The sequence below is a fragment of the Cebus imitator genome, unplaced genomic scaffold (genome assembly GCF_001604975.1).
Source record: "Cebus imitator isolate Cc_AM_T3 unplaced genomic scaffold, Cebus_imitator-1.0 Scaffold18, whole genome shotgun sequence".
In the NCBI taxonomy this organism is placed as follows: domain Eukaryota; kingdom Metazoa; phylum Chordata; class Mammalia; order Primates; family Cebidae; genus Cebus; species Cebus imitator.
The window spans coordinates 10,559,699-10,580,160 of NW_016107333.1; the positions used below are offsets into that span (position 1 = coordinate 10,559,699).

A 20,462-nucleotide genomic window follows, 5' to 3' on the forward strand; every position below is an offset into this window, starting at 1 on the left:
CTCTACTAAAAACACAAAAATTAGCCAGGCGTGGTGGTGGGTGCCTGTAATCCCAGCTACTTGGGAGGCTGAGGCAGAAGAATTGCTTGAACCCAGGACGCGGAGGTTGCAATGAGCTGAGATCACACCACTGCACTCCAGCCTGGGTGACAGAGTCTCAAAAAAAAAGAAAGAAAAAGAAAGAAAAGAAAGGAAGGAAGGGAGAGAGGGAGGGAGGGAGGCAGGGAGGAAAGAAAGAAAGGAAACAAATCAAAGGGAGTCTATGTGCCCTTTACCCAGTTTCTCCCAATGGCAACATCCTGCAAAAGTACAGTACAATATCACAACAAGGATGTTGACATTAAGATGGGCAAGATACAGAACTTTTCCATAACCACAAGTATCCTGCCTGTTGCCTTTTACAACCACACCCACTTCCTTCCCCTTACCACCCTCCTCACAACTCTGTCCCTAACCCCTGCAATCACTAATCTGTTCAGCATTTCTGTAATTTTTGTGATTCCCACAATGTTATATACATGGAATCATGCAGTATGTAACTGTTGAGATTGGCTTTTTTTTTTTTAACTTGGCATAATTCTCTGGAGATTCATCCAAATTGTTGAATATATCAATAGTTCTTTCCGGTTTATTGCTGAATAGTTTTCCATGGTATGGATGCAACCTAGCTTGTTTAAACACTCACCCATGAGGGACTTCAGGTAGTTTCAAGTTTTGAGATATTATGAACGAGGCTGCTGTGAACATTCGCACACTAGCTTTTGTGTAAATACAAGTTTTCATTTCTCTGGAATAAACACCTAAGAATAAAACTGCTGGCTCAGATTGCTAGGCGGTGCATGTTTAATGTCTTTAGAAACTGCCATACTGGTTTCCAGAGTGGCTGTATCGTTTCACCTTCGCACAAGCAATTGTGCACAATCTGATTTCTCCAAGTCTATAGCTTGTCTTTTCATCCTCTTAAAAAGGCCTTTTACAAGGCTGGGTGCAGTGGCTTACACCTATAGACCCAGCACTTTGGGAAGCTGAGGCAGGCGGATTATTTCAGGTCATAAGTTTGAGACCAGCCTGGCCAACATAGTGAAACCCTGTCTCTGTTAAAAATACAAAAATTAGCCAGGTGTGGTGGCACACGCCTGTTGTCTCAGCTACTCAGGAGGCTGAGGCAGGAGAATCACTTAAACCCAGGAGGAAGAGTCTGCAGGAAACCGAGATCACGCCACTGCACTCCAGCCTGGGCAACAGAGCGAGACTCTGTCTCAAAAAAAAAAAAAAAAGAAAAAGAAAAGAAAAGAAAAAGAAAAGAGAAAAGTCTTTCACAGAACAAAACTTTTAATTTTGATGCAGTCCAGTTCATCCATTTTTCTTTTATGGATCAAGCTTTTGGTGTGATACCTAAGAACTCTTCACTTGGCCCTATGCCCCAAAGACTTTTCTCTCCTGTTTTCTTCTAAAAGTTTTTCACATTTAATTTCTATTTTATCTTTGAGATAATTTTTATATTTGCTGTTAAACTTGAATCAAGTTTCATTTTTATTTTTTGCCTATAGATGTCCAATTGCTCCAGTGCCACCCATGGAAAAGGCTTTCTTTCTCCACTGAAATTTTTTTCCCCTTTCTGAAAAACCCATTGAGAATATTTGTATGGATTTATTCCCTTTCTGTCACTGGGAAGTGCTGGCAGTGTCCAGCAGGGAGCTGATCTTTCATTCCCTGCTTGGTGATGCTGATTCCCCAATTAGGATAGGGCTGGCAGGGATGAGTGGGGAGGTCGTCTTCTCCCCACCTGGCAGAAGAAGGCAGTGCTCTGACTCTCTCTCTAGGGTAGTGTCAACAGGGTCCAGCAGTGACAAGATTTCAGGAAGTATCATGAGGTGGGACTCATCACCTCTGGGCTTCATTGCTCCCCTCCCCCAGCCTACCTATGTCAGTAGAGCCTGGTGGGAACCTGAGCCTCTATCCCCACCCAGCATCAGTGAGGTAAAACAACGTGGTGAGATGCAGGGCAACCTGGCACTTCTACTCTCCCATATCCTTTTTGGATGTGAGTGTTGCCCACAGGGGAGCTGATCTAACATTACTGACTTGGAGGCAATGAGGTGATGTGATTGATTTTATACATAGGTATATACATAAGTATGCTATACTGTCTATGAAGCTCATTTCAGGATACCAAAGAAATATTAAATATTTGTTATTAATTCTCACAACAATTCTATGCGGTATTAGTGTCCCCATTTCATAAATGAGAAAACCAAGGCTTAGAGAGATGAATGATTTTTCCAAGTGAGTAAATGGCAGAGCCAAAATCTGACCCCATGTCTGCCTGAGCCTGAAGGCCTCAGAACTCCCCTGGAAAGCATGATAATGATGCAGCAGAGATTATTCTATGAGTTCACCAAACCCTGTTTTCTTTTTCTCCTGGAAACACAGATGCACTACATTTTCCACCTTCCCTTGTGGTTAGCAGAGGTCGTGTGGCTAAATTATGGCCCCTGAAACATGAGTAGGAGTAACATTTGCCACTTCAAATTTGGACCTTCCCCAAAAATGCCCACATAATTTTCCATGTTCTTGTTCTCTCTCTTCCCTCTCTGCCAGCGGGATGCAAAAGTATCCAGCAAGACCTTACAAAATATCAGAGCCACAAGGTCAAAGGAACCTGGATCCCTGAATGACCGTATGGAACATAATGTCACCTTCCTCAGATCCACAAATGCACTGTGACATAAATGAGATATAAACTTCTGTATTAACACTTGCAATTTGGGCATTATTACATCAGTTAGCCTACCCTAATATGGATGGTGTCCCCAAAAGCCAAGAGCAGCCACTCTATCCTATCTCCAAGCCCCACACCAGCTCCCAAGTGCCTCTGCCCACCTGGTTGGACCCTAGTCAAAGTCCTCATTTTGCTTGTTTTAAGGCTGTTGGCTTGTCGGACCGGAGGCAGAGTAGATGGCTTGGTTTTCTGTTTGGACTGCTGCCATAGTACATAATCCTACAAAATATATAATCAGTGACATAGCACTGTGAGTTAATATCCCAGCTCTACCCTTTTCAGGTATCTGTTACCTCAAACAAGTGACTTTACCTCTCTGGGCCTCAATTTTCTCATCTGTAAAGTGGATCTAATAATAAAACCTACTTCTGTGGGTTGGAACAAGAATTCTGATAGATGATATTTATGAAACATGTGGTGAGTGCTCCATAAATGTTAGCTATCACTTTTTTTTTTTTTTTTTTTTTATCAGCCAGCCAGAATTTACTAAGCACATCCAGGCTGTGAGGTGCTAAGAACTGTAAGAAACAGAAGGCATGGAAAAGACCCAACATCCACCCTCAGGAAACCAGAGTAGCAATCAGATAAATAAGAGAACAATGTAATATACCCTTACATTCTGATAAGACAGTCAGAGGAGAAAAATTAGGTTCTGAGGCGTGCTCTGGGTCCCACAGCAAAGTGTCACCCGGCTGGGACTGGAATTCAGGTCTCCAGCCTATATCCGCGGAGCAGTCACGACAGTGACAGTGGAGGGCAGGTGGACTGCAGGGCCAGTGAGCCTCCCACCCCAGCCCTAGACCCCCAAGACTCACCTTAACCTGGAACTCGTGGACTGTGGAGTAAGTCCCAGAGTGCTTGGGTCTGGAAAGAGTTGGGGAGGGTAAGAACTTCCATTATTCCCAGTCCAAGGGGCTGCAAGCAGCAAACTTGAAACAGGATTGGAGTCTCGAACACCAAACTCCACAATAGTTCACCCAGCACAGTAACGCCCGGGGAGTGGGGCGGGGCCAAGGACATGAGGGCGGGAAGAGGGCGGGGGTCAGAAGACCTCATGGCGAGGGCGGGATCAGGTCGAACTCAAGGCAAGGGCGGGGCAGCGGCGGGGTGGGAAATACGCATGCGCACTCCGCCCCGCCGCCAATGCTCTTTTTTACCTACTTTTGTAAGACATGCGCCATTGGGGAAAATGGAAAAGAAGTTGCGAGTCTGTGAGACCCTGATCTTCTAGAACGCCTACGCGGCTTTTCCAACTTCCTTGTCTCAGTGTAGATCGCGCGGTAACCCAGGCCACTTAAACTTCCCGAGACCCGATGCTTTTGCTAGTGTCTCGGTCTCCAAGGAAACGCGACGCCAGCTACCGAGCGCCTAGAGGGACTAACCTCTCAAGGCAAAATCTAGCTCGGCCCGCTTTTCAATTTGGTATAGAATTCCCTTCAGTTTGTTCGGCCTATAATCCTAACATATTATATTTCTCCATTCTCATTAAACCTTCATCACTTCCTTCGCCATCCTCACTCTTGGCTAACGACTTTGCTTCCAATTTTACCAAGAAAATTGTGGGAATCAGTAAACCCACAAGTTGACAGCACCATTTACTCGCCTACTTGCCTCCCTCCTGTACCTACGTATAAACTGCCTACTAAGACCAATTCCTACATGTATGCACTGAATCCTATGCTCTCATTTTCTCAAAGATATTGGCCGAGCAGTTTTCCCCGTTTTCTCCTACGTCATCCTCTTTTCCCTCTCCTTTGTATCATCCGTATACCAACATTTGTTTAAGTTTCTTCTATTTAGAAAGATTGACCACAGCCCGGCACGGAGGCTCATGCCTATAATCGCAGCACTTTGGGAGGCTAGAGGGGGAAGATCACTTGAGCCAGGAAGGTCGAGGCTGCAGCGAGGCATGATCCAGCCACTGCATTCCAGCCTGGGTGACAGAGCAAGACCCTGTCTCTAAATAAATAAACAAACAAACCACTTCCCCTCCAGCCAGCTCCCATTTCTGCTTCATTTTAAAGCAAAACTCCTAGAGAGGTTTCCCTACTGTTTCCCAATTTTTGCCCTCCACTAAATCGAGCTTTCACTCTCCACTGAAACTGCCCTTGTCAACATCATTGGTGACCTCCACTTTGCTAAACCCCATGGTGTCTTCTAGGTCCTCTCCTTATTTGGCCTGTCTGCAGCATGTGACCCAACAGATCACTCCCTCCCCTGAAACACTTTCTTAACTTAGTATCCAGGAAACCACTCTTGAGTTGCTTCCTGCCTCCTTTCAGTCTCCTTTGCTGGTTCCTCCTCTTCTCCCTTTACCATTGTGGTGTCCCAGGGCTCAGTCCCAGCCTTCTCCCTTCCAGTCTCATGGTTTTGAATAACATCTGTACCCAGATGCCTCTCAGACTCACGTCTCCAGCTTGCCCCTGAATTCCAGCTATATACATCTAACTGCCTACTCGGTCCCCTTATAAGCTACTCTAATGTGCAGTATTTTTCCAGAAACCTTTTTCCTGAACTCAAAATGGGGAAATTCTCTTCTTGAAATCATCCTTAATTCATCTCTCATCCCACATCCATCAGCAGATCCTGTTGCAATAACTTCAACATATATCTGGAATAGGAACACACACACACACACACACACACACACACTCATACACACACAACCCTCTTTCCTTTTGTGCCCCAGCTAAAGTAGTAACTCCCACCCTTGACCTACACCAATTCTTTCTACACACCAAATTTGCTAGATAGAGCATAGATTTAAAAGTGAATTCCAGTTTGAAAGATAATTGGGAGGGAGCAAATAATTGGAAATCACTTAAACTTCAATAGGGGGAAATTACTATAGAATACCACACCAGAGCTCCCAACATTTTCTGCCTCTTAAAAATCACAGGAGAATGTTTTTAAATGCACTGTAGTAAATAGAAGCAGCTGCTAAGATAAAAGCAATTAGACTGGGTGCTCTGGCTATCCAGGTCCCTCCTGGCTGCACCTAGAGCTGAGGGAATCACTATGTTGGGTACCCTCATTTGCAGAGCACACTGTATGACAATACTCTTTCTGGGAAACTGTACCAGGAAACCATTAAAGTAAAAGATAGCGGGGCACAGTGGCTCACACCTGTAATCCCACCACTTTGGGAGGCCAAGGCAGGCAGATCATGAGGTAAAGAGATCGAGACCATCCTGGCCAACCTGGTGAAACCCCATCTTTACCAAAAATACAAAAATTAGCTGGGCATGCTGGTGCATGCCTTTAGTCCCAACTACTCTGGAGGCTGAGGCAGGAGAGTCACTTGAGCCTGGGAGGCAAAGGTTTCAGTGAGCCAAGATCGTGCCATTGCACTCTAGCCTGGCAACAGAGCAAGACTCCATCTCAAGAAAAATAAAGTACAAGATAAAGGTCAGGCGTGATGGCTCACGCCTGTAATCCCAGCACTTTGGGAGGCTGAGGCAGGTGGATCATTTGAGATCAGGTGTTCAAGACCAGCCTGGCCAACATGGTGAAACCCTATCTCTACTAAAAATACAAAAAGTTGGCAGGGCGTGGTGGCAGATGCCTATAATTCCAGCTACTCCAGAGGCTGAGGCAGGAGAATCACTTGAACCGGGGAAGCCGAGGTTCCAGTGAGCCAAGATTGTGCCATTGCACACCAGCCTGGGCAACAATAGGGAAACTCTGTCTCAAAAAAAAAAAAAGCTAAGTAAAAGATAGCAATACATGACAGACCCAGGCAGTGACTTACTCAACAGCCTTTCCTCCCTGTCATCCCAGCTACTGGATGCTGATCTTGTCCATGTATGCACTTGCCTTAAGGGAGGCAGGCCCCAAACCCAGCCCTAGTCCTAGTCCCAGCTCCAGTAGTCATGACTGGTTTGAGGCTGGACTTTGGTAGGCCAATTTCCATTCCCAGTCAGAGGTCTAGTCATAGACACGTGATGAAAGTCTGGCCAGGGAGACGAATGAGAAATCTACTCAGAGGCTTTTGGGAAAGGTTTTCATCACACTTTTAAAAAAAAGACATTGCAGAAAAACATTCCTTCATCTGCTCGTAGACATTGTCATATCTGTGTGGGATTCCTGGAATCGAGGAACTGTGAAGGGAGCTGGCCAAAGAGGATATATTGTGAATGGTAGAGAGGAAAATGGAAGAGAAAAAACCCTCTTCCTTGATAGCACTGTTGAGCCATTAAATTATCTAACCCTAGCCTGGCACAATGGTATGTGCCTATAATACCAGCTACTTGGGAGGCTAAGATAGGAGGATTGCTTGAGGCCAGGGGTTTGAGATTAGTCTTGGCATCATAGCGAGACTGCATCTCAGGGAAAAAAAATTTTTTTTGTTTTAATTAGCCAGATACAGTGATGTATACCTTAGTCCCAGCTACTTGGCAGGCTATAGTGGGAGGACTGCTTGAGTCCATGTGTTTGAGGCTACAATGAGCTATGATTGTGCCATCGCACACCAGCCTGAGCAACAGGGTGAGATTCTATCTCTAAAAAAATTAATCGATTAAATTAACCTGTCACCTATCTAGAAATTACCTGAGATTAAATAAGAAATCATATTACTGCATGAGCAAATTTGAGTCGAGTTTTCTGGCACTTGCAGACCGAAAGCATTTTACTGAAATCTACATGTGGAGGAACAACAAGATAGAAGGAACCCAGGTCCCTGACAACCTTGCAGGACAGAGTCACCTGCCTGTCCTTACTGCCTACCAAATTCCGAGCTACTTAATCAAAGAGAAATAAACCTCCAACTTGTCTGAGACCCTGTATTTGAGAGTCCCTTTGGTAGAGTAGCTTAGCCTGTACCTTGATTAATACAAAGAAGAGCTTGACCCCTGTCACACAGCCTTCCTCATCAGACATGCGGACCCAGCATGGACATCCACTGAGAGCTGCCCGCGCCCCACATCTCAGGTGCTCAGTCAGTAATATTACTGCCTCCCACTTCAAATTTTAAAATAAATACACAAAAACATTTGCCAGTTTAATCAAAGCCAAAACACACTTGAGGGACCACTGAAAATCACTTGTAACAAAGCTGTTGGAACTGGGATTGAATAAGATGGGGTCCACTTGCACTTACACCTGTCCAGGTAGCATTTCTGTGTTCATCAACACCTAATGGAACCTCCTGCCCCCAGGATAGGTGGGCAAGACGAGCTGGCCTTTCCTGCCTGCGCATGTGAGGTGATGAATGTGACCGAGGGCCTCTCAGGTCTGCTTGGCTCCAGGCTCAGAAATAGCAACCTGGGCTCTGATTGCATCAACATCTTGCTGAGAGGTGGACTCGGCTGAGCAGGAAGTCTCGGGCTTCCATCCATGTCATTTGATGTGCTGGCTTTTTGGCAAATGTGCACACCATCCTAAACCCACAATCCCTATTGTTGTCACTGGGTAAGATGCCATGGTTCTTGTGAAGACACCTGCCACACTCAACATAACAAGATCCTGGCCAGGTGTGGGGGCTCACACCTGTAATCCCAGCACTTTAGGAGGCCAAGGCAGACAGATCATGAGGTCAGGAGTTCAAGACCAGCCTGGCCAACATGGTGAAACCCCATCTCTACTAAAAATACAAAAGTTAGCCAGGCGTGGTGGTGTGTGCCTGTAGTCCCAGTTACTCAGGATGCTGAGTTGGAAGAATCACACCAGAAATTAACGGAAAGCCGTGGAACAGATTTTCCCCTAGAGCCTTCAGAGAGAACGCGGCCCTGCTGACACCTAGATTTCAGACTTTTAGCCTCAGGAACTGTGAGATAATAAGTTCCTGTTATTTTAAACCACTCAGTTTATAGCAGCGGTTCCCAATCTTTTTGGGACCAGGAACTGGTTTCACAGAAGACAATTTTTCCATGGACAGGGCTGAGGGTGGTTTCGAGATGAAACTGTTCCACCTTAGATCATCAGGTATTAAATTATCATTGGGTGCATGCAACCTAGATCCCTCGCATGTACAGTTCACAATAGGGTTCCACTCCTATGAGAGTCTAATGTCACTGCTGATCTGACAGGAAGTGGAGCTCGGGTCGGTCGTAATGCTCACTTGCCTGCCGCTCACCTCCTGCTGTGTGGCCCGGTTCCTAATGGGCAGACCCAGGTATTGGGAACCCCTGGTTTATAGTATGTTGTTGTAGCAGACCTAGGAAACTAATACAGTCTGCATGATGCCATTGACTCCCACAACAGAGCTCTGACCCTGTTCATGGACCATCTTTAGCTGTGTTACCTCCTCGACAATCTGGATGAAGAAATACCCCTCAATGGTGTCTGCAAGACACTGGGGGTCCTAAACAGTGAATATGTCCTACAGGATGTCCTCCTGGATGCACCTAGAGGTCAGCGGATGTAAAACAAACTTGGTCAAGTGGTCCTGAAGAGCCAGAATAAGTGTGCACAGCCTGGCAGGATTTGCTTTATGCTGATGAACTAGACTTGGCATCTGCAGCCGAGCACCTTGAAAACCAATCAGCTTGGACACCAAGCCACAGTTAACAAGGTTCTCTTTTGCCAGCAGGGTCTGCTGAGTCAGGTAGAAGCCACTGCAATCACAGGAGATGTTCTTGTTACTGTGATCCAGCTCCCTCCCCATGCACATGCACCTGCCAAGTCCGGTGCCAAGAAGGGTCCCAGAAAAAAATGTCAAAGAATTTACCCACATGGATGTAATACTGGACTTCTGATGATGTCTCCTTCACGGACTCCACCAGCTTCTCATTCCCAGTGGGTTGGGACAATGCTGATCCAGGCCAGACGCTGACAGTCAAGTGCTTCCTTCTTCCCTTGGCCTCACCTCCTTCTGTCTCCTAGGTCAGCTGGCTCTACTGCCCTTGGGCGAAGAGATTGCAATTTGCAGACTTGCTTTCTAACAACTATTGCAAATAGCCAAGGAGCAACACACACATGTGGCCCCACTGCATCCTGGCCTTGGAAAGGCCAGTATCTCCTTCCTCTGGGTCATGATCACAATGCCAGAGAGTAGGCATGCAGAGGCAGTTATAGCCCAGGGAGTGGAGACACCCATGCTATTGGCATACTACTTGAGTGAGAAGGAAATCAATGAGAAGCAGCAACACTCACAAAAGACAATTCTATTGGAGAGGAATAGAATACCGTGGGTGAAACATGAGTCAGGATTCTAATCCTAGCTTACCCTTAAATTGCTCCACCTCTCTGAACCTCAATGTATTTATCAGTAAAATAGGAACAATAAAACAAAAACAGTTTACTTTACTGGTTTGTTTTAAAGCTTAACTAGGCCGGGTATGGTGGCTCATACCTGTAATCCCAACACTTTGGGAGGCCAAAGCAGGAGGATTTGCTTGAGGCCAGGAGTTCAAGATCAGGCTGGGCAACATAGAGAGATTGCTTCTCTATAAAAAATAAGATAAAAAATTGGCTGGCCACGGTGGCACAAGCCTGTAGACCTGGCCAATTGTTTTGTTCTTTTTGGTATAGATGGGGTTTCACCATGTTGCCCAGGCTGGTCTACAAACTCCCAGACTCAAGTGATCTGCCTGCTTCAGCATCCCAAAATGCTAAGACAACAGGCATGAGCCACTGCGCTTAGCCAAGCTTCTTAACAATTCAAACATCAAAAATCAGCTAAGTGCTTATAGAGCACTGAGCAATTGTGTTGCCTTTTACTTTTTTTTTTTTTTAACAGGGTCTCACTCTGGAGTATAATGGCAGGATCACGGCTCACTGCAGCCTCAACCTCCCAGGCTCAAGTGATCCTCCCACCTCAGCCTCCAAAGTAGCAGGGACTATAGGTGTATGTCACCATACCTGGCTAATTTTTTTAAATTTTCTGTAGAGACGAAGTCTTACTATGTTACCCAGGATGGTCTCAAACTCATGGGCTTAAGCGATTCTCCCTCCTTGGCATCCCAAAGTGCTGGGCTTACTAGCATAAGCCACCTCGCCTGGCCAATTGTGTTGTCTTCACAGCAATCGTCTGTGAAGCCAGGGAGTAATACATGGCCCAGTTATCAAGACCTCACAGATGCTTCTGAGACAAATCCCTTCACCTCTCTGAGCCTCAGTTACCTCCTTTGTAAAGTGAGGATAATTGGGCCTAAGCCAAAGGTAGCAAACTAGTTGGCCAGGCCCATTCTGCACACATTTGTCTGTCCTGTTATTTTTTAACTAGAATGAGCCAGGCATATATATATATATATATATATATATTTTTTTTTTTTTTCTCTCTTAGATGGTGTCTTGCTCTGTCGCCAGGCTGGAGTACACTAGTGCAATTTCGGCTCACTGCAATCTCCACCTCTTGGGTTAAAGCGATTCCCCTGAGTAGCTGGGACTACAGGCGTGCACCACCATGCCTGGCTGAATTTTTGTATTTTAGTAGAGACGAGGTTTCACCATATTGGCCAGGATGGTCTCCATCTCCTAACCTCATGATCTGCCCCCTTCAGCCTCCCAAAGGGCTGGGATTACAGGCGTGAGCCACCGTGCCCAAGCCAGGCATGTTCTAAGCAGTTTACACGATAGTGACTTGGAGAACAGGTAAGAGTGGTCAGTTTGGGGGTATATTTTGGAATAACCGCCATCAGGATTTGCCAAAAGAGTGGATGTCAGGTTTGAGGGAAGAAAAGGAGATAGAAATGCTAAAGAGGAATACAGGTGGAAGCCGGCACACTAAAGACAGAAGAACATAAAGAGAGAAGAAGCCTCACAAGAGACACTCCAGACCCTCACATCTAGAGCTCAGTGAGCCACTGAGCTCAGGCCTTATTCCAGGCAGCCAAACGCTGGATTTCCAATCTTTTTTAGAAGAGCAGACATCTGGCAACACTGGGCCTGTGTCCCTCTGTGACAATAATCTGCCAGAAGTGAATAAAGCCTGCCCTCTTCATATGGCCTCAGTGCCCATCTGGACTGCTTTCCTTGTAGGGTACATGCCTGGCCCCTGTAGCTCCTGATTTAATAATCTCTGCAAAATTTGACCTGGAAAAGATGAAACTGATCGAAAGGATCTCCCTACACATACCAGTGAAATCTTACAATAGAAGATATAATTAGTAAAATTGGCCGTGGAGCCAAAACCTAATCCACAAATCAAATCTTTTCAAAATACAAACAGATGCCTTTAAAGTCAGACACAAAACAAAAAGGCTCAAAATACATTGATCATGTGAGAGTTCCTGACAAGCACAGTAAGACAAGAAAACGTGTAAGATCTGAAAAAAGAGACAACACCTTCATTATTCACAAACAATATGACTGGCGACATAAAAAGATAAAGAGATTCCAAAAACTACTGGAAATTTTTTAAGGCTTCAGCTTTGTTGCTGGATATGGGGTCAGTACACAAAATCCAATCATGTTCCCTCTAAACAACACCCACAAACAATATGTAACTTCTAATTTACAATAATTGCATTTATAACAGCAGTCAAACCATGGGGTGACTTGGAATAAATCCCCAAAAGTATGTCAGACCTTTATGTAGAAAACTGTAATATTCTATTAAAATTCATAAAATAAGACCTAAATAAGTGGGAAATCAAGTGGAGTCACTGATGGACAGATTCGGTGTTATAAAGTGGTAATTCTGTACAAATGCAATGCAACTCCAATTAAGATTTCATGGTTTCATGGAACTTAGTAGGCAGGTTGTGAAATTTATATGGAGGATCCAAATACAGCTGAGACTATCTTAAGACGAAAAAGAGAGAAGAATGTTTCCATGAAAAAAGGAAACTGGCCAGCCGCAGTGGCTTATGCCTATAATTCCAGCACTTTGGGAGGCTGAGGTGGGTGGATCACCTGAGGTCGGAAGCTGGAGACAAGCCTGACCCAACATGGAGAAAACCCATCTCTACTAATAAATAAATAAATAAATAAATGGTAAATAAATAAATAAATAGAAAAGAAAAATTAGCCGGGAGTGGTGTGCATGCCTGTAATCCCAGCTACTAGGGAGGCTGCGGCAAGAGAATCGCTTGAACCCAAGAGGCAGAGGTTGCAGTGAACCGAGATCATGCTACTGTACTCCAGCCTGGGCAACAAGAGTAAAACTCCGTCTCAAAAGAAAAAAAAGAAGAAGAGAGAGAGACAAATTGAAGTTCAGGTTTCTTGCTGGAAATGGGAAAATCCACCCACAGTGGACCCTCACTTCTGGAGAGGAATAATCAGCTATAGTTGACTAGCAGTTGCCCCTTCAGATACAATATGCAATCTCCAGTTCACCCAATATATATTCTACTTAAGGTACCTGCCTGACCCTTGCAGATATTTGATTATGTGATAGTTACCCTGGAGTAAGGGCTTAAGGTAAGAGGAATGGAAGAGATTGTTTAAAATACATATATTGTTTGGTTTTGTAAATATTCATCTCATGGTGAAACTTGGCCAGACAAGTAGAAAGAATAACAAAGAAATATGTGAATCTAAGACTTTGATGCTTCTGGTAATGGCAAGGTTCCCAGTATGATCATGGGAATGCGTGGCTGAGAAGGGATGAAGGAAAGCGTGTCTGAGGATATAAAGTGAGAGGACTGGAAGGTGCAAATGGCACAAGAGTCAGGGATGATGGCTGCCCTGAGACCAATACCAGGAGTTGGGGTGAAGGGAATCTGCCTGTTAACAAGGTTTCCTAGAGTCTGATGCACAGTTCTTGATCCACAGAGTCAGAAATAAAGTGGTTAAAGAAATACAAGCTACCAGGCCGGGTACGGTGGTTCATGCCTGTAATCCCAGCACTTTGGGGGGCCAAGGCGGGCAGATCAGGAGGTCAAGAGATCGAGACCATCCTGGCCAACATAGTGCAACCCCGTCTCTACTAAAAATGCAAAAATTAGCTGGGCGTGGTGGCACACGCCTGTAGTCCCAGCTACTGGAAAGGTTGAGGCAGGAGAATCATTTGAACCTGAGGCGGAGGTTGCAGTGAGCCGAGATGGCGCCATTGCACTCCAGTCTGGTGACAGCGAGACTTCATCTCAAGAAAAAAGCAAAATAAAGAAAGAAATATAAGCTACCTATACTTGTTAACTCCGCCAAGTGATTTAATTCCTGCCTCCTTATCTGTAAAATGGGCATAATTACAGCATCGTTTTTGGAAGATTCCATGTAATAAAGTCTGAAGTGGGCTTAATACAGTACTGGGAACTTAAGAAGCACTCACACTTCATCCTAAGTACGACGGGAGGGCTTTTCAAAATAAAAATAAAAAGAATGCAATATGACTTACTTGGAAATGTATAAAAAAATAAAGACCGATGAAGGGATCAAGGTGCAGGGTGCCAGAGTAAAATTTTAATGATAAAGAGTTAATGATAAAATGTTCACTGTCAAACTTTCAACTTTTCTGCTTGAAAATGTTCATAATCCGACGTCAAAAAAAAAAAAATGCATGGCAGTCAGTTCTGCGGAAAGGGAAAGCTAAGTTTTAATTTGTTATTGTGTTTGCTTTTTCAACATAAACGGTACAAAGAAGAAAGCAACTAAATGGGAGAGATGTTCCTGAACTCCGTCCCGCCTGTGGGCTGCGGGCCGTTAGTAAAGCTGCGCGCATGAAATCATCGAGCATCACTTGCGAAATGCCAAATCCTCGAGAGCGAGGCCGAGGCTGCCAAACTCGGGCCCGGGAAAGGGAAGCCTCCGGGCTCCCCATCCCGCTGCGGGCGGAGGTGGGGTTGGAGCGAGCGCTGGCGGAAGAGAGGGTCAGCCGTTACCAGGCGGCGCAGAGCCGTCGCTGGCCAATGTGAGCAGCAAGTGAATACCTTTGAGGGGGTGGCGGGGAAGAGTAGCGTCGAATTTCAAAAAAAAAAAAAAAAAAAAAAAAAAAAAAAAAAAAAGAAAGAAAAAGAAAAGCCAAACCCCCACAGCCCCGGCGGGCGGGCGCGCGCGATGGGCGCCCTTTGGCTGCGGGAGCGAGTGGAGAATGCTGGGAAGGAGGTAAAATGGCCACCGGCGGCGGCGCGGAGGAAGAGAGGAAACGGGGGCGGCCGCAACTCCTGCCCCCCGCGCGGCCTGCAGCCCGGGGTGAGGAGGCCGACGGCGGCCGCGAGAAGATGGGCTGGGCCCAGGTGGTGAAGAATCTAGCCGAGAAGAAAGGCGAGTTCCGCGAGCCGCGGCCGCCGCGGCGGGAGGAGGAAAGCGGCGGCAGCGGGGGTGGCGGGCTCGGCGGCAACGCGGGCCTGGCGACGCCGGACCTCGGCGACTTTCCCCCGGCCGGCCGCGGGGACCCGAAGGGCCGCCGGAGAGATCCGGCCGGCGAGGCGGCTGACTCCCGCAAGAAGAAGGGCGCTGCGGAGGCGGGCAGGAGGAAGAAGGCGGAGGCGGTGGCGGTGGCGGCGGCGGCCATGGCGACCCCAGCCAGGCCCGGCGAGGCCGAGGAGGCTGTGGAGCGGCCCCTCCAGGACGAGCCCGCGACGGCGGGCCCGGGCAAGGGTCGCTTCCTCGTCCGCATCTGTTTCCAGGGAGACGAGGGTGCCTGCCCGACCCGGGACTTCGTGGTGGGAGCGCTTATCCTGCGCTCCATCGGCATGGACCCGAGCGACATCTACGCGGTCATCCAGATCCCGGGCAGCCGCGAATTCGACGTGAGTTTCCGCTCAGCGGAGAAGTTGGCCCTGTTTCTACGCATCTACGAGGAGAAGCGCGAGCAGGAGGACTGCTGGGAGAACTTTGTGGTGCTGGGGCGGAGCAAGTCCAGCTTGAAGACGCTCTTCATCCTTTTCCGGAACGAGACTGTGGACGTGGAGGACATTGTGACCTGGCTTAAGCGCCACTGCGACGTTCTGGCCGTGCCGGTGAAAGTGACCGACAGGTTTGGCATCTGGACCGGGGAGTACAAGTGCGAGATCGAGCTGCGCCAGGGGGAGGGCGGGGTCAGGCACCTGCCAGGGGCCTTCTTCCTGGGGGCAGAGAGGGGCTACAGCTGGTACAAGGGGCAGCCCAAGACATGCTTTAAATGTGGTTCCCGGACCCACATGAGCGGCAACTGCACGCAGGACAGGTGTTTCAGGTGCGGGGAGGAGGGGCACCTGAGCCCTTACTGCCGGAAGGGCATCGTGTGCAACCTCTGTGGCAAGCGAGGACACGCCTTTGCCCAGTGTCCCAAAGCAGTTCACAATTCCATGGCAGCTCAGCTAACCGGCGTGGCCGGGCACTAAGCACTCTCCTGCCTGCCAGGGTGAACACACAGCCAGCTTACCCCTCTTAAGTGCCAAAACTTTTTTTTAAACCATTTTTTATCGTTTTTGAAGGAGACCTTTTTAAAACCTACAAGAGACATCTCTCTATGCCTTCATAAACCGAGTTTACTCCATTTCAGCCTGTTCTGAATTGGTGACTCTGTCATCAATAACGACTGCGGAGAACTGTAGCGTGCAGATGTGTTGCCCTTCCCTTTAAAAAATTTTATTTTCGTTTTTGTTTCTTGTACTTTTTCTCCCTTCCCCCGCCCCCCCAATACCTTGTCTTCCCCTGGATTTTTCACCTTTTGGGCTGCCTTGCTCATCTTTATGCCCCAGCACTAGGTACGGGGCCCAACACGTGGTAGACACACCATCAGTGTTGAATTGAAAACATTGTTGACTGTGGCTTCTATCAGAGTGTCTACCTTTTGCAGCTCTTCCCCTCCCTCATTTAATTTGCTGCTTTTAATCTACGTGGTCTGAGAATTTGTGAAACCAGTGTTGTTAGAAGTGTATATAATATGAATCAATAAGCTCTGAATGGTGGCCAAGGGCCTCTCTTATGGCATAAATATGCATGGACTTCATGACAGCTCTTTTGGTGGCTCAGAAGCCTTTTTTTCATAGAATCATGGAATCTAGAATATTCCTGCTGGAAAGAACCTGAGAGTTGGTTTAGACCAGTTCCCTGGTTTTCCAGCAGATGAAACAGGCCCAAACAGGTTAAATGACTGGGTCAAAATCACCTAGCTGTCTGGTGCCAGAGCCAGCCTATAATAGAGTCCCCTGACCCCAAGCCCGGTGCTCATTCCACTACCTCTCACACTTCACAACAATTTCCTCAACACTTGAGGGCCCAGAAAGTCTGATCTCTCCAGAGGATGAGCCCAGAGGAATGCTGAGAAATCATCTGGAGGAGGGAGCAGATAGAGAAGGTTTTAAGGAGGGGCTATTGAATACTTGGGAGATACAGAATGGACCAAGGAACGAACTCCAGGGTGCATTCGTTGCTCCCTGGGGCACCACTTCTGGATTAAAGAGTGTCAGGTCCTTTGGAGGCCCTCCCCTTCCCCATTCATTGCCACCAGTGAGAAATGGGGGCTGCCCCTGTGTAAAGAAACCTACCAAAGGTTTACATTTGCACCTTAGCCTCAATAGCTAGGAACCCTAGAGAAGCAGCTAGCTGGAGCTCATCTGCAACTCCTGACCCTCAGGAGAAAGATGGATTTTAACCCAAAATTATGAGTGAGCTGTTAACTCTAAAATGTACTTGGGAGATCGGCCAAGCGAGAGGTCAACTAAGTGTTATCAAGTAGAAAAGACAGTACACTGCTTTTCTTTTGGTGTTTGCTTTTCCTTTGCTATATGTTTTGCTATTTCCTTGTGGCTTAGAATGTAAAATTGATTGTTAAAAGTTTTGTTCTGAATAAATATTTATCTTTTGTATTGCTAACACTGGTGCACTATATCCTTTCAAAGTGTTAGATGCAGAGTTACCCAGATCCAGATCTTAGTTCAGTACCACTTCCCTACACTCCATTTGTTTACCCTGCTAATTACTTTTCCCACCCCTGCAGGCAACACTTAGCACCTACAATGTTGAGCGGGTCCCTTTGCATCACAATCACTTAGCACACTGTTAAAACGGGTTTAAAGTCCTAACACTGCTCCAAGAAAACAGAATCACTGTTAGAGGAAATGAAACATTTTAGTTAATTATCCTCAAGCAATTTTGATGGGCAGCCAGGTTTGAGACCACCGTTTAAAGGAGTATAAGATGTACGAGCTGAACTCTGCCCTCAGGGAGATTACAGACCTGTGGGAAAGAGGGAGGTGGTATGCTGGCTTCCTCATCTTTCTGTTATTGTAAGCGCCTTGGATGGGATGCAAAGTGTTCTTGGGTTCTAGAATAATGCCATTTCTTTCAGCTGTTGTGGAAGAGAGAAGGGGGGGGGGTCCAGGGAGCTGACATTTCTCCAAGCTAGCCCCATGGAGACTGGGCCTGCAGGCAGAATAGGGTCAAGGTCTTGACTTTGGGTCCAGTAACCTGCAGACCCCAGACTCAACCCTCTGAAGGATTTTCCAGCTGGAGATGTTAGAATGATCTGATCCTAAGAGTTAACGTTCCCAGAATATTGACTCTCTGACTCAGTGATTTGAGAATATTTCCAGAGCTGATCTGCAGTTGGCACCTGGTAGGCTGTTGGGAATCCTGTCTTTCAGAGCCAGTTCAGCCCCTCACCTTGACTCCCAAAGCAAGCAGACCCTCTCCTTTCCCTCCCTCCCATCCCTCTTTCCCTTCTTTGCCAGCAGTTTCCCTCCTCCTCACAGAGCTGGAGGCCAGGGGCCAGGAGAAAGCCTGCATTCACCCTGTTCTCCACCCCATTCCTCAAAGCAGGCACTGTGCCAAGGAGCCTCGTGGAAAGAACCTTCCCTCTCCTGGCCCCATCCCTGGACTCTCCAGGAGAGAGCAGAGGAAGAAACTGTTTCCCTGCCCATCCCCCACAGGATCTGCTTCAAGGCCTCCTGCCTGGCGGTTCAGGGACAGCCAAGGGTTGGAGCTGAACAAACCTCCCCCAGCTTCCTTTCCTTTTCCTGATCAAGCAGCCCTCAAATTACAATTCTTCACTGTTTATGGGCTCCTGGAAAGCGTGCAGAGATGCCCAGACTGAGGATGGTTGACTAGAGGACATTGATTCATTTAACTTCAACAAATACTGAGGGCATCAGAGCTGGGCCCCATGCAAGGCCCTCTGCGTAGGCTGCCTTAAACAAAACAGTGCACTCGAAATGGAAGGTACAGACAAGTAATAGCAGACAATGTTTACAATCTATTTAACAATATATATATATTTTTGAGACAGTCTCATTCTGTTGTTGGAGTGCAGTAGCGTGATCCCAGGTTCAAGTGATTCTCTTGCCTCAGCCTCCCGAGTAGCTGGATTACAGGCACCTGCCACTGTACTCAGTTAATTTTTGTATTTTTTAGCAGAGACGGGGTTTCGCCATTTTGGCTAGGCTGGTCTTAAACTCCTGACCTCAGGTGATCCACTCGCCTCAGCCTCTCAAAGTGCTGGGATTACAGGCATGAGCCACCATGTCCAGCCAACATTTATCCTGTATAGAATTCTCTGAAGTAAAGATTTCCCTAGAAGAGAAAATTCTGATGGGCAGCATCAGATGACTGAAACTTGCAAGATGAGTAAGAACCAGGCTAAGAGGAAAGAGACACCCCAGCAGCAGAAATAACAAATGAAGAGACCTGGAGGCCAGAGAGCACACAGCATGTTCAGGCTGGCCGAAGAGTCAGGGGAAGATGTGGTTGGGGGAAAACGCCAAGAAAAGGTGTCACCGGCTTACCAACCATATTTAAGAACGTGGGTTTTGTCTTCAGAGCCTCCAATTTGGCCTCCTCCATTCCATTCATTCTTTCAACACATGCCTCTTAAGCACCAACTCTTTAGGGGCCTCTTCTAAGCAATGGAACACAGCATTGAGCAAGATAATCAGGTCCCTGGGGCTCAGATTCTAGAGTTACACAAGTACATAATTACAGACAGTGATGATGCATCAGAAGAAACATACGGGTGAGATCCCTGTTTAACAAGGAAAGCTGATCCAGTCTTAAGGGTCAGGGATGACTTCCCAGAGAAAATGTTTGAACTGAGATGGAAAGGGCATATAAGGGAGTTCATCTAGAGATATGGGGCTGGGGGTTAAGGGATGGCAAGTAAGACAACCCTATAGTGGGAGGAGGCATGACTACTTCTAAAGACTAAATGAAATCCAGCCTATCAGTCTGAGCTTAGAAACAGAAACTAGTCTGGCTATTGAAGAAAATGGTGGTCCCTAGGCTGGGTATTAGAAATGACTCCCAGAACACCACAGAGCTGACCTGCCAGGGGATTTACTACCTCTCACAGTCAGAAAGACAGAAGCCAGGAGGCCACCACTGGAAAGGCTGAGTATAAGGACACAGTGGAGAAGCTGCCACCCAAAGACAGGATCCTGGAATCAGAAAGTCATTGCCAATGCCACTGGCGAGACAGTGAAATGCCAAGTCCTTTCCCTGCCTTTCACAGCCAGGGACTGTGCACTACTGTGTCCGCAACCATGTTTACAAGTTAAAACAGCCCAAACCATCTGGCTTACTTACTACTGCCTCCCTTCTGTCTTTTATGCAAATACACTTAAGTGCTAGAGCCCTAGCTGCAAGGGAGTTAGGAGATGTTTTAGCTTTCTAGCATCTGTAGCATAGGAAGGCACATAGAATGAGGATGGGTATTGTCTTTCAAAAGACTCTCCAGCACAACAAATGTGACTGCTATGCAGAGAATGGGAGGAGATGATGTTATAAGATATGGCTAGAGATCTTGGGGGCATCTGGTAGGCCATGTTAAAATGTAGGTCTAAGAACGATAAGCCACTGAAGGACTTGTAAGCAAGAGAGTAACATGATTAGGGTGATGTTTTACAAATATCATTCAGGATAGTTGGTGGAGACTGGG

The 20,462-nt window shown here is 46.8% G+C and overlaps 2 protein-coding genes across 5 annotated transcripts in view; one reads left to right on the forward strand and one right to left on the reverse strand.

Annotated features, from left to right (window-relative positions):
• The window catches only part of CUNH20orf96 (chromosome unknown C20orf96 homolog), a 23,002-nt gene extending 16,305 nt beyond the window's left edge, over positions 1–6,697 (reverse strand). For 2 of the 4 annotated variants that reach the window (XM_037733492.1, XM_017515130.2), the window contains exons 1-3: positions 3,944–4,126; positions 3,598–3,646; positions 2,884–3,001 (exon numbers count right to left, since the gene is read on the reverse strand). In XM_037733492.1, coding sequence (XP_037589420.1) covers positions 2,884–3,001; positions 3,598–3,646; positions 3,944–3,963 — 187 coding nt within the window. In that variant the 5' untranslated portion in view covers positions 3,964–4,126. Of the gene's footprint in view, positions 1–2,883; positions 3,002–3,597; positions 3,795–3,943; positions 4,127–6,533 lie in introns of those variants that run through there. The other 2 variants (XM_037733498.1, XM_017515140.2) reach the window with 2 other exon arrangements.
• Positions 6,698–14,611: 7,914 nt separating this feature from the next.
• Positions 14,612–17,407, forward strand: ZCCHC3 (zinc finger CCHC-type containing 3). Its single transcript, XM_017515153.1, has one exon. The coding sequence runs from the start codon at positions 14,716–14,718 to the stop codon at positions 15,928–15,930; it is 1,215 nt and encodes a 404-aa protein (XP_017370642.1). The 5' UTR covers positions 14,612–14,715; the 3' UTR covers positions 15,931–17,407.
• The last annotated feature ends 3,055 nt before the right edge of the window (positions 17,408–20,462 follow it).